The sequence below is a fragment of the Hypanus sabinus genome, chromosome 2 (assembly GCF_030144855.1).
Source record: "Hypanus sabinus isolate sHypSab1 chromosome 2, sHypSab1.hap1, whole genome shotgun sequence".
In the NCBI taxonomy this organism is placed as follows: Eukaryota; Metazoa; Chordata; class Chondrichthyes; order Myliobatiformes; family Dasyatidae; genus Hypanus; species Hypanus sabinus.
Window position 1 is genome coordinate 98,100,194 of NC_082707.1, and position 11,653 is coordinate 98,111,846.

General features: G+C 43.9%; 2 protein-coding genes across 2 annotated transcripts in view; one reads left to right on the forward strand and one right to left on the reverse strand.

Annotated features, from left to right (window-relative positions):
* Positions 1-7,772, reverse strand: part of thap4 (THAP domain containing 4) — a 59,127-nt gene extending 51,355 nt beyond the window's left edge. The window contains exon 1 of the mRNA XM_059951115.1: positions 4,865-7,772. Within this exon, the coding sequence (XP_059807098.1) occupies positions 4,865-4,889 (25 nt within the window). The 5' untranslated portion in view covers positions 4,890-7,772. The remainder of the gene's footprint in view (positions 1-4,864) is intronic.
* Positions 4,929-11,168, forward strand: LOC132381549 (uncharacterized). Its single transcript, XM_059951054.1, has 2 exons — positions 4,929-5,067; positions 7,992-11,168. Exon 2 carries the CDS (start codon positions 10,212-10,214, stop codon positions 11,166-11,168), a length of 957 nt encoding a protein of 318 aa, XP_059807037.1. The 5' UTR covers positions 4,929-5,067; positions 7,992-10,211.
* Positions 11,169-11,653: the final 485 nt, after the last annotated feature.

Here is an 11,653-nt window from a genome sequence, read left to right on the forward strand (position 1 = left end):
CCTTATATACTGGCTGGGTAGCCTCCAACCTGACAGCATGAACATTGACTTCTCTATCTTCCGTTAATGCCCCTCCTCCCCTTCTTACCCCATCCCTGATATATTTGTTTGTTTTTTTTGTTTTTTTCCCCCTCCCTTTTTTTCTTTCTCTCTCTGCCCATTCTCCATCTCCCTCTGGTGCTCCCCTCCCCCTTCCTTTCTCCCTAGGCCTCCCGTCCCATGATCCTTCCCCTTCTCCAGCTCTGTATCCCTTTTGGCAATCACTTTTCTGGCTCTCAGCTTCACCCCACCCCCTCCAGTCTTCTATCATTTTGCATTTTCCCCTCCCCCTCCTACTTTCAAATCTCTTACTATCATTCCTTTCAGTTAGTCCTGACGAAGGGTCTCAGCCCGAAACGTTGACAGTGCTTCTTCCTATAGATGCTGCCTGGCCTGCTGCGTTCCACCAGCATTTTGTGTGTGTTGCAGTTCGTTTTCTCATGGGAGCAAGTCTGAAATGTACAACTGACAGCAATAACAGGAGACTGAGAAATTACCTCTGCAATAACAATGTTTAGTCAAGTTAATGGTTTCAGAAATTTCTTTTAAAATCTGAAACATGTCATACAATTCATGTCATGTGACACATTACACAACAAAGTAATCCAAATTTTTGTCTGCACAGGAACTGCCACTTTGGCATCTTACTATTGCCCCCTACAGTGTACTTTCACAGCTACACCATTAATCAGATTCGGCTCTCAGAGTTAGCAACAGAGTAAGTGGTTGTAAATGTACTCTTGCTCCAGGGCTTGCATCTTGAAAGACCTTCGTTCTGATTCCAACATTTACTCCTCTGCTTACTGCCTGACTGCTGGCTGAATTAAGCATGGGCAAGGAAAGCAGAGTGAGCAGAGCGAAGACAGGTCAGTGAATAGAGGAGAGAGGTGAACAGGAGTGAGTAGGGAGGCATACACAAAGAAAACGATTTGCATTTACGTCATATCCTTTGAGAAATATTTCAAAGGGCCTTACAGACATTAAAAGTCTTTTTGAAGTAATATCACTGTGTAGCAGAGTAAACATACCAACTATATTTTTCATAAAGACAATGGGATAATTATTTGGTAACCTATTCTGGTATGCAGGATAAATTCTGGCCAGTTTTCCAAAAGAAATGCTTTATTGTTGGAAACAGTAATGCATGATCTTTATGCCCAAGAGATTAGTGTTCAGGCTTCATCTTCTCTGTCAGAGCATTTCTGTCAACACAAGGGCTCCTCAATGTTGTTCAAATCTTAATTGTGATGTAATTGACCATTCACTTTCATTAAAGATAACTAATATAAATCAGAGATCATACTAAATGTACAAGTAAAACATGTTCTGACCATGACTAAACTGAACCTAAACCAAAGGGCTTAAATTTTTCGATACCAGAACTGACACTATCATCTATAATCAGGTCATATGTGGGTTGGATAGATTGACTCTAAATAAGTGCTAAGACCTAATGTTTTATCTGCAATGAGCCAGTGTATCATGATCTCACCCGGCTCACCACATATAAGACTACAAAACATAGGAGCAGAATTAGGCCATTCAGCCCATTGAGTCTACTCTGCTATTCCATAATGGCTGATCCCAGATCTCACTTAACTCCATACACCTGCTTGCTCGCCAGATTCTTTGATGCCCTGACCGACCAGGAAACTATCAACTTCTGCCTTAAATATATGCACGGACTTGGCCTCCTCTTCAGTCTGTAACAAATATTCAGTACTCTCTGGCTAAAAAAAATTCCTCCTTACCTCTGTTCTAAAAGGCCACCCCTCAACTTTGAGGTTGTGCCCTCTAGTTCTGGATACCCCCACCATAGGAAACATCCTCTCCACATCCACGCTGTCTAGTTCTTTTCAACATTTGGTAGGTTTCAATGAGATCCCCATGCATTCTTCTAAATTCCAGGGAGTACAGGCCCAAAGCTGCCAAATGCTTTTCATATGTTAACCCTTTTATTCCCTGAATCATCCTCCTGAACCTCCCCTAAATCTCTTCTATGACAACCACATTCTTTGAGATACGGGACCCGAAACTGTTGATAGTACTCCAAGTGCAGCCTGACTAGTGCCTTATAAAGCCTCAGCATTATTCCCTTGCTTTTGCATTCTATTCCCCTTTAAATAAATGCCAACATTGCACTTGTCTTCTTTAGCACAGACTCAGTTTGTAAATTAACCTTCCGGAAGTCTTGTACAAGGACTCCCAAGTCCCTCTGCACCTCTGATGTTTGAACCTTCTGCCCATTTAAATAACAGTCCGCACTATTGTTCCTTTCACCAAAATGCATTATCGTATATTTGTGAACACTATATTCCACCTCCCACTTTTTACGCATTCTTCCAATTTGTCTTAAGTCCTGTTACAATTGTATTGCTTCCTCAGCGCTGCCTACCCCTCTACTCATCTTTGTATCATCTGCAAATTTGGCCACAAAGCCATGGATTCCATTATCCAAATCATTGAAAACAATGTGAAAAGCAGCGGTACCAATACTGACCCCTGAGGAACACCACTAGTCACTAGCAGCTAAGCAGAAAAGGTCCCCTTTATTCCCACTTGTTACCTCCTGCCTGTCAGCCATTCCTCTATCCATGCCAGAATCTTTCCTGTAACGCCATCTGATTTTATCTTGTTAAACAGCCCCTCATGTGTGGCACCTTATCAAATGCCTTCTGAATATCCAAGTAAATGACATTCACTGCCTCTCCTCTGTCCACCCTGCTTGTTACTTCCTTAAAGAACTCTTAACAGATTCGTCAGGCAAGATTTTCCTTTACATACTGCTCCATGCTGACTTTGACTTACTTTATCATTAGACTCCAAGTACCTCAAAATCTCATCCTTAATTATAGATTTCAACACTTTCCCAAGCACTGAGGTTAAGCTAACTGGCCTATAATTTCCTTTCTTTATATTAGGGCCTTCCTCCCTTCTTAAGGAGTCTTCCAGTCCTCTGGGACCATGCCAGAATTAAGTGATTCTTGAAAGATCACAACCAATGCATCTGTTATCTCTTCAGCAACCTCTCTCAGGGCTCAGAGATGTAGTCCATACAGTCCAGATGACTTATCCAGCTTAAGACCTTTGAGTATGCCTAGTATTTTTTCCTTTGTATTAGCAATGGCACTCACTCCTGCTCCCTGACAGTCATGGACCTCTGGCACAATGCTCGTGACTTTCACAGTAAAGACTGATGCAAAGTACGCATTAAGTTCATCTGTCATTTCTTTGTCCCCCATTACTCCCTCACCAGCATCATTTTCCAGTGGTCCAATATCAACTCTCATCTTCCTTTCACTCTTTATATAACTGAAAAAAATTTAGTATCCTGCTTTATATTATTGGCTAGTTTGCCCTCATATTTCATCTTTTCTTATAGTGTTTTTAGTTGTCTTTTGTTGGATTTTAAAAGCTTCCCAATCATCCAACATCACACTCATTTTTGCTACTTTATATGCCCTTTCCTTAGCAGTTCCTAACTTCCCTTGTCAGCCACAGTTGCCTACTCCTGCCATTTGAGAACAACTTCTGTGGGACATATCTATCCTGTGGCTTGTGAACTATTCCCAGGAACCAGCCATCTCTGCTCTGCTGTCATCCCCACCAATATCCTCCTCCAATCCACCTGGGCAAGCTCCTCTCTCACGCCTCTGTAACTCCCTTTATTCCATTGTGATACTGATACACGTGACTTGTGCTTCTCCCTCTCAGACTGCAGTATGAATTCAACCATATTATGACCACTGCCTCCCAAGGGTTCCTTTACATTAAATTCCTTAATAAGTTCTTCATAATAAGGGTATGAAGAAAGGGAAACTACAGTAAAGTAAAATTTTCCACCTAATAACATGATAAAAAAAATAAGCACAAAAACATAGTGTCAACAAGCCCAGTTTAAGTTGGTACCCATAATTAAGGAACTCACCAATTTTAATTATTTTTCAGGCTCAAATAGCCAGAACATGAAATCAATATATTTACTCAGATGAACAGGGGGTGGGTGAAATAAAACATGTAACTTTCAATGGCTTTATACGTCTTCAGATTTTATAATTATACATACACTGAACTATTAGAGCAGCTAAGACAATATTCATTCACACTTATGCAATGTGCAAAATGAAAATGCAATGATGTTTTCAATAGTAGACACCACCAGCAGAAATGCACTCAGTGATCACCTTACTGGGTACCCCCTGTACCTAATGAATCTGTTATGCACCTGGACCTAACCATCAAATAATGCCATTCTCATGCCCATAAATGTATGTATATATATGTAATTGATGTCACCTCCAACAATGTTATAGCCCCAGCTGAATCTCAGCCACTCAACCAGGAAACATGGTAGTAGAGCTGGTCTGCAGATGAAATTGTTGTTTCCAAGTCCCCCCTTGCCAGCATACTCCTAGCAAACATCCAGGCTATTGAAGTAAAATGGACGAATTTAAAGCTGGACTTGCTAATGAAAAAAAGGACTGGGTTCCTTTCCTCATTCCGCACAATCTGTCTTTATTCCCCATCCAGCCCACGCAACCACTAACATCTACAACTCCAATCCCCCTATGATCACATTCCCTATCCCCAACCATGACTTAATTCTACCCAGTCTCCCTCCACTAACCCCCATCCGCCGTTTAACCCCCTCCTCACTCAGCACCCCCTGCCCCGCGGCTTGGTGGCGATTTGCCCACAGGCCCCGAGGAAACCGGCGGGCAGCATCCGGCTCCTGAATACCGAGACTGCGGGAAACCTATGAGAACAGTCGCAGAGTAAATTCGGAAGCGCAGGATCCAAAACAACGGCCTATTTGTTTGTTTACCTGCTCCTGCCACGTTGTCAGCCATGCCCGCCGAGCCGTGGCAACACCTGCCGGCAACGATCTGCCCGTCGCACGTCGCAGTCAATCGCTCGGTGCCCGTTCCGCCTCCGGTCGCACCGCGCCCTGCCCTTCGCCACCTTCAGTAACACCAATTCACTGCCCTCACAAAGCAGCGCAGGGCTGCAGGAGCTTGACCACACGGGGTGAGTGGGGAGCGGGCAGAGCTTCAATGAATCTCACTTGCAGCAAACAGCTGGATGTAATAGTGTTACTCCGGTGCGGGAGAAATGGCGACATGCACAAAATACTGGGGGGATTCAGCAGGTCAGGCTGAGGTGCGGATAGTAAATAGTTAACATTTCGGGCCAAGACCCTTCAGCTGGGCTGGATTTCCAGTGTCAATACAGAACCTTTTGTGTTATGGCTGTACAATACACATCTGTATAGTTTTGTTTTGTTTGGGCCTGTGGCCGCGTTCGTTCCTTTCAGCAGTAAACGCGCACCTCCAATTGGAAGCACACAGTTGTATCTGAGTCTTCAATCAATTGATGTGGCGGTAGCAAAAATCTCAAGTATAAAAACAGAGTTTATAAATGATACGATGTTGTGCAAGGGAAGGGCAAGGGCCGATATAGCTGGGCACCCGTGTCATCGCAGAGCAATGTGTGGTTAAGTGCCTTGCTCAAGGTCACAACACACTGCCTTAGCTGAGGCTCAAACTAGTGACCTTCAGACCATTTGGCCACACACCAACATACAAATGCTAAAAAGTGTTTTGGAATTCCAGCTAGTACTGTTACTTCAGTTGAACCCAGTGATCTGGGTTCAATTCTACTTCAAATTCAATTCTACTTCAGTGCCACCTGCACGAAGTTTGAACATTTCCATCACCACTCCAATTTCTTCCTGCATCCTAAAGGGCTTCAGGTTTATAAATTACCCCTAGTGTGTTGGCGCGTGGCCTAGTGGATAAGGCATCAGTCTAGTGATCTGAAGGTCACTTCCCTTGGACAACATCGGTGGCGTGGAGAGGGGAACTTGCAGCTTGGGCAACTGCCGGTCTCCCATACAACCCTGCCCAGGCCTGTGCCTGAACAGGTGCCTACTAGTGTGAGTGGTAGAATCTGGGAGAGTTGGATAGAACAAAATGGACTAAGTGTGAATGTGTGCTTGATGGTCACTTCAGGCTGAGGGGCTGCTTCTATACTATGACACAAAGCCTCAGCAAGTTCTTTGCATTCTAGTCTGAACTCAGGTACATAGTAATTACAGTGTTGGCTCATCTTGAGCTCCCTGATATATCTTTCAATACAGGCCAAGGGCTACTTTGTGTTGCCCGACTAGAAATCTAAACACAAAGGTACTTTTCATCATCACGACTTGGTGCTGAATTAAATAATGTACATTCTGCCAGAGTGTACATTCTTTCAAGCTAGAACTTGGGCAAGTCATAAATCCCAAGAGCCCAGATTGTGGGTCAAAGTGATCCACGGGCATAATCACAAATTCAAGTTACCTGTCCAGAGTATCAGAACATTAAGCAGGTAGGTGAGAAAAACCTAATCCCTCTGTTGTGCCCTTGCTACTGCAGGTGTTGTAAAAGATAATATGCTGGAAGAAAGTGCTGGAATTTTTGAAAAACATGAGGATAGATAAGTCCCTGGGGCTGGATGGGATATATCCCAAGCTACTACGGGAAGTGAGCAAAGAGAATTCTGTGCCTTTGGTGATGATCTTTGTGTCTTCACTGGCCACAGGAATAGTATCCTGTAGTAGTAGAAGTTGGAGTTATTCATTTGTACAATAAAAGTAATGGGGATAATCCTGGGATTTATAGACCAGTGAATCTTATGTCGGAGGTGGGCACAATAATGGGGAGAATCCTTAGGAACAGGATTTATGAGCATTTGGAGAATCATCATCTTATTGAGGATAATCAGCATGGCTCTATGAGGAGCAATTCATGCCTCAAGAGCCAGAGAGAGTTTTTAGAGACTACAAACAAAAGTGATGAAGATAGAGCAGTGCATGTGGTGTATATGGATTTAAGCCAGTCACTCAACAACGTTCCTTATGGTAGGCTCGTTCAGAAAGTTAGGAGGCATGGGATCCAGGGAAACTTGGTTGTGTGGATTCCGAATTGTCTTGCCCACAAAGGCAGAGGGTGGTAGATAGAGCACATTCTGCCTGGAGGTCAATAACCTGTGGTGTCCACAGGCATCTGTTCTGGAAGCCCTGATCTTTGTGATTTTATACAGTAAATGACTTGGACAAGGAGGTGAAGGGGTAGGTTAGTAAGTTTTCACGAAGACTGGTCATGTTGTGGATAGTGCAGAAGATAGCCATAGGTTAAAATGGAACATTGATAGGATGCAGAGCTGGGCTGAGAAGTGGCAGTGGAGTTCCATCCCAAAAAGCGTGAACTGTTACATTTTGGAAAGTTGAACTTGAAGGCAGAGCACAGGGTTAATGGCAGGGTTCTTAACATTTGTGGAAGAACAGAGGGATCTAGGGGTTCATGTCCTTAAAACCCTCAAAGTTGCACACAAGATAGCGTGGTTAAAAAAGCATTAGTTGCGGGACTGAGTTCAGCTTTTTAAAACTCCAGTTAAACAGTTCTTGGTAGTATCATGTTCACTTCTGGTCACGTCATTATAGAAAGGCTGTGACGGTTTTAGAGATGCTTCTTTTTAAGCAGAGGATGAGAGTTGCTGATGGTGTATATGTTGATAAGAGGCATTGATAGTGGATCACAGAAATGGTTAATACTCTCAGGCTCGATTTTAAGGTTTTAAGATTTTGGAGGAGAGTGTAATAGGCAGGATACCAAGGTAGATTTATTTTACTTACACACACACACACACACACACACACAGTAGCAGGTGTGTGGAACACATTGCCAGGGTTGGTGGTAGAGGAGATATATTACAGACATTTAAGAGAAATGTTATTTCATGCTTTCGTTATTTATTGCTATTCATTTATATCTGTATTTGTAGTTTGTTGTCTTCTTGCTCTTTCATCGATCCTGTTTAGTTACTATTCTCTCAGTTTGCTGAGTACGCCCACAGGGTTGTATGTGGAGTCATGTATGTACTCTGATAATAAATTTTACTTCCACCTTTAGCCCACATGGATGAAAAGAAATGAAGAACTGAGTGGGAGAGAAGCATTAGAATGAGCTTGGAGTAGATTAAGAGGTTGACGGGATATCATGGGCTGGTGGACCTGTACCATGCTTTCACTAGGTAATCAGCATCAGTAGCCTAAATGCATTGTCGGAATGGCTAACTGTGGTACTAATTACTGATAATCAAAGATTATGATGGTTGCATTTTGCCACATCTTGTTCCATCACAATGCACAGTTAGTAAGCCATTTGCTCAAAACACTGACGATCCAGATTCAATCCTGATCTCAGACGCTGTCTGTGTGGAGTTTGCATATTCCCTCTATGACTGCGTGGACTTCCTCTCACAACCCAAAGACGTGACTGGTAGGCAAATTAACTACAATAAACTCCCCTTATTGTTGAGTGGTAGAACATGGGACTGAGTGGATAAGAATATGGAGAGAGCCTACACGAGAATGTAGGATTGTGTGACTGGGTGGGTGGTTCATGGTCAGTGAAGATGGTGAGCCAAAGGGCCTATTTCACACTGCATCTCTTTATGACACTATTTAAATATTTAGAGATACAGTGCAGAAAAGGTCCTCCCAGCCCAACAAGCTGCACCACCCAGCAACCCACCTCTTCTCACTGTTACCATCAGGAAGGAGGTACAAAAGCCTGAAGACACACACTCAGTGATTCAGGAACAGCTTCTTCCCCTCTGCCATCCAATTCCTAAATGGACATTGAACCCATGAACACTACCTCATTACTTTCTTTAAAACAACTATTTAATAGACGTATTATATACATTGTTACGAATGTGCCACAACTCTGAGGGGCTGAAGGGTACAAAGTAGCCCCCTCCTTTTTGAGAATCGCAAGATCGCTATTAATTCGGGTCTGGGACCCAGGAAATGAGAGAGAGAGAGACGTCCAGAATACACAGGCTTGGAATGTGTCCTGGCCTCAGCGAAAACGGAACCCTTGATAACGGCTATTGTCTCTTGGAGATGGAATTGTGTATTGAGTACTGTACTATTCATTGAAGCCCTCAGGGAATGACCAGAGTGGGCTGGTTGAGGGATTGCATCATCCCAACCTGACTGACATCTGAGACCCCGTGAGTAAGGATAAAAGAGGGTCTGGGGAACAACCCCTTCAGACGCACCAGGAGAAACGCTAGAAATCCCGTGACAGTGTTTAATAGCGACAGCCGGTGGAGGGCTCACGTGCGTCCTTTTCCCTTGCCTGGGAATTGGGGCCTTACCATGGAAGAACGGCTTAGCAAAAGGAGTGGCCACACGTGACCAGCTACACGAACGGAACTCTCGAAGGATCGACATCATAAAAAGGAAAAGCTGGCAAGTTTCTAAAATCTCTCTCAACTCCAACCAAAGACTGCAGCCTGAATGAACTGAGTGACTTTTATATTTCCATCGGACAATACATTATCCCCTAGACAACGATAGAGCTTATTTCTTATTGATTATTATTATACCCGCACTTTTAGATTTAGTATTGACGACGTTTATTATCTCTATGTTTGCATTGATATTATTTTTGTGTATTTTTACTAATAAATACTGTTAAAAATAGTACCATCAGACTTCAATGGACCTCTCTATCTTTGATGGTAAGTGACTCAGTTACTGGGTTCGTAACAAAGTGGGGATCTCGTCTCGAGATTTGATACCAAATTGGAGGGCCAGTGAATCGGGCTTAAGTCCAAATGTGGGTCTGGTTGCGCGGGTAGCCAGACGGGAAACCAGCAAAGATGGACGTAGACAAATTTATAGAAAACCCGACTCTGGAGGCGCTAGAGGCGGCCTCAAAGTTGGAATTGATAAATATTGCGAAAGGACTAAGCCTCGCAGAGGTGAGGTTGTCAATGAAAAAGCAGGAGGTGCGGAGGGCCATAACTCAGTATTATATTTGTGAAGAATGTGTTTTCAGCTGAGGTATTGGAAAATATCCCTGAAAAGGTACCAGCTAGTGGGACAGCTCAGTTAGAGTTGGAGAAATTAAGGTTGGAACATGACAATGGTAAAGCAGCTGGAAGCAGCTGAGAAGGAAAAAGAAAGGGCCAACAAGCAAAGGGAGCATGCGCTCCAGCTAAAGGAGATGGAGGTGAAGAAGGAGCAGGAAAGAGCTGAGAAACAAAGGGAGCATGAAATTCAGTTAAAACAGCTGGAAGCAGCTGAAAAAGAGAAACAGAGGTAACATGACTTGGATATGGAGAAGTTAAGGCAAGAGCGAAGAGCTCAAGGGTCAGACCGAGAGGAGCAGTTTAATGTTAGTCGGGAGTTGAGGTTAGTACCTCTGTTAGAGGAGACGGATGTTGATAGTTATTTCTTGCATTTTGAAAAGGTGGCAGTGAATCAGAAGTGGCCCAAAGAGCAGTGGGCGGCTTTGTTACAAAGTGTGTTAAAAGGGAAGGCACAACGGGCATATGCAGCGTTGTCCATGGAGGAGGAAGAATTTGAGAATTATGAGAAAGTAAAGGAGGCCATTCTTCAGACCTATGAATTGGTACCTGAAGCCTATAGACAGAAATTCAGAAATTTAAAGAAAGGGTGGAATCAGACGTATACCAAGTTTGCCTATGAGAAGGGTGTGCTCTTGGATCGTTGGTGTGCAGCAGAAATAGTGGAAGAAGATTTTTGGCGTCTCAGGGAGTTAATTCTGATTAAGGAATTTAAAGGTTGTGTTTCGGATGATATCCGGATGTATTTGAATGAGAAGCCGAATAAGTCCATCTCCGAATTTGCTAGGTTCACAGATGAATATGCCCTAACCCACAAGACAAAGTCTTCCTCAAATAAAAGTTACCAGAGAGACTGTGGGAACGGTAGAGAAAGCCCGCCGGCTGAGGCAGAGGTTCCGCTGGGAGCTAGTGGTAAGATTGAGAAGGAGAGGCAAGATGGCAGGAGAGTTCCTGACTTGACCTGTTTTAATTGTGGAAAGGTGGGTCATATTGCATCTAGGTGCCTTGCTCCGAGGAAGGAGACAGGAAAATGGAAAGCAGCAGTCCCTATTGGATGTGCTGTGTTAATCAGTAAATCGACAAGAGAGCCCTGGGTAGACAGAGTACGAGAAGGATCTGAGACTTGTATGTCAAACGGAACCGTATCTGTGAGGGAGGGAGACACACCAGTTCCAGTACGGATCTGGAGAGACACGGGGGGCTGAACTATCATTGATTAGCAGTAAGTACTAGAGCTTGGTCGCAAGACAGGAATGGTAGCTGTGAAAGGAATAGGCAAAGGGACGGAAATGGTGCCCTTGCATAGGGTCATTATGAATTGTGAGTTAGTCTCTGGACCAGTTGAAATGGGGGTACGATCAGAATTCCCGAGAACTGACGCGGACGTCCTTCTGGGTAATGATTTAACCGGTGGTAAGGTTTGGTCAGCAATGACGCTGACGAGCCGGCCGGTGAGTGTTGCCGCTCCGCCCCTAGATTCCAAGATCTATCCCGCATGCGTGATCACTCGCAGCATGTCGAGAAAGGCAGCTGAGACAGAGAGCAGTTTAAATCAGGCCAGTATCGATTTGGCCAAGACGTTTTTACCGGCCCTGTACCAGCAGGAGGGGAAAACGGAAAATAGGAAAGTGAAAGAGAGTAAGGGAGAGGGGGTAGACCTGCCCTTAGCGAGGAGAAAAGTTCTAGAGGC

Coding starts and splice junctions, on each gene's coding strand:
- LOC132381549 (XM_059951054.1), top strand. CDS start 10,212: ATGGAGAAGTTAAGGCAAGAGCGAAGAGCTCAAGGGTCAGACCGAGAG.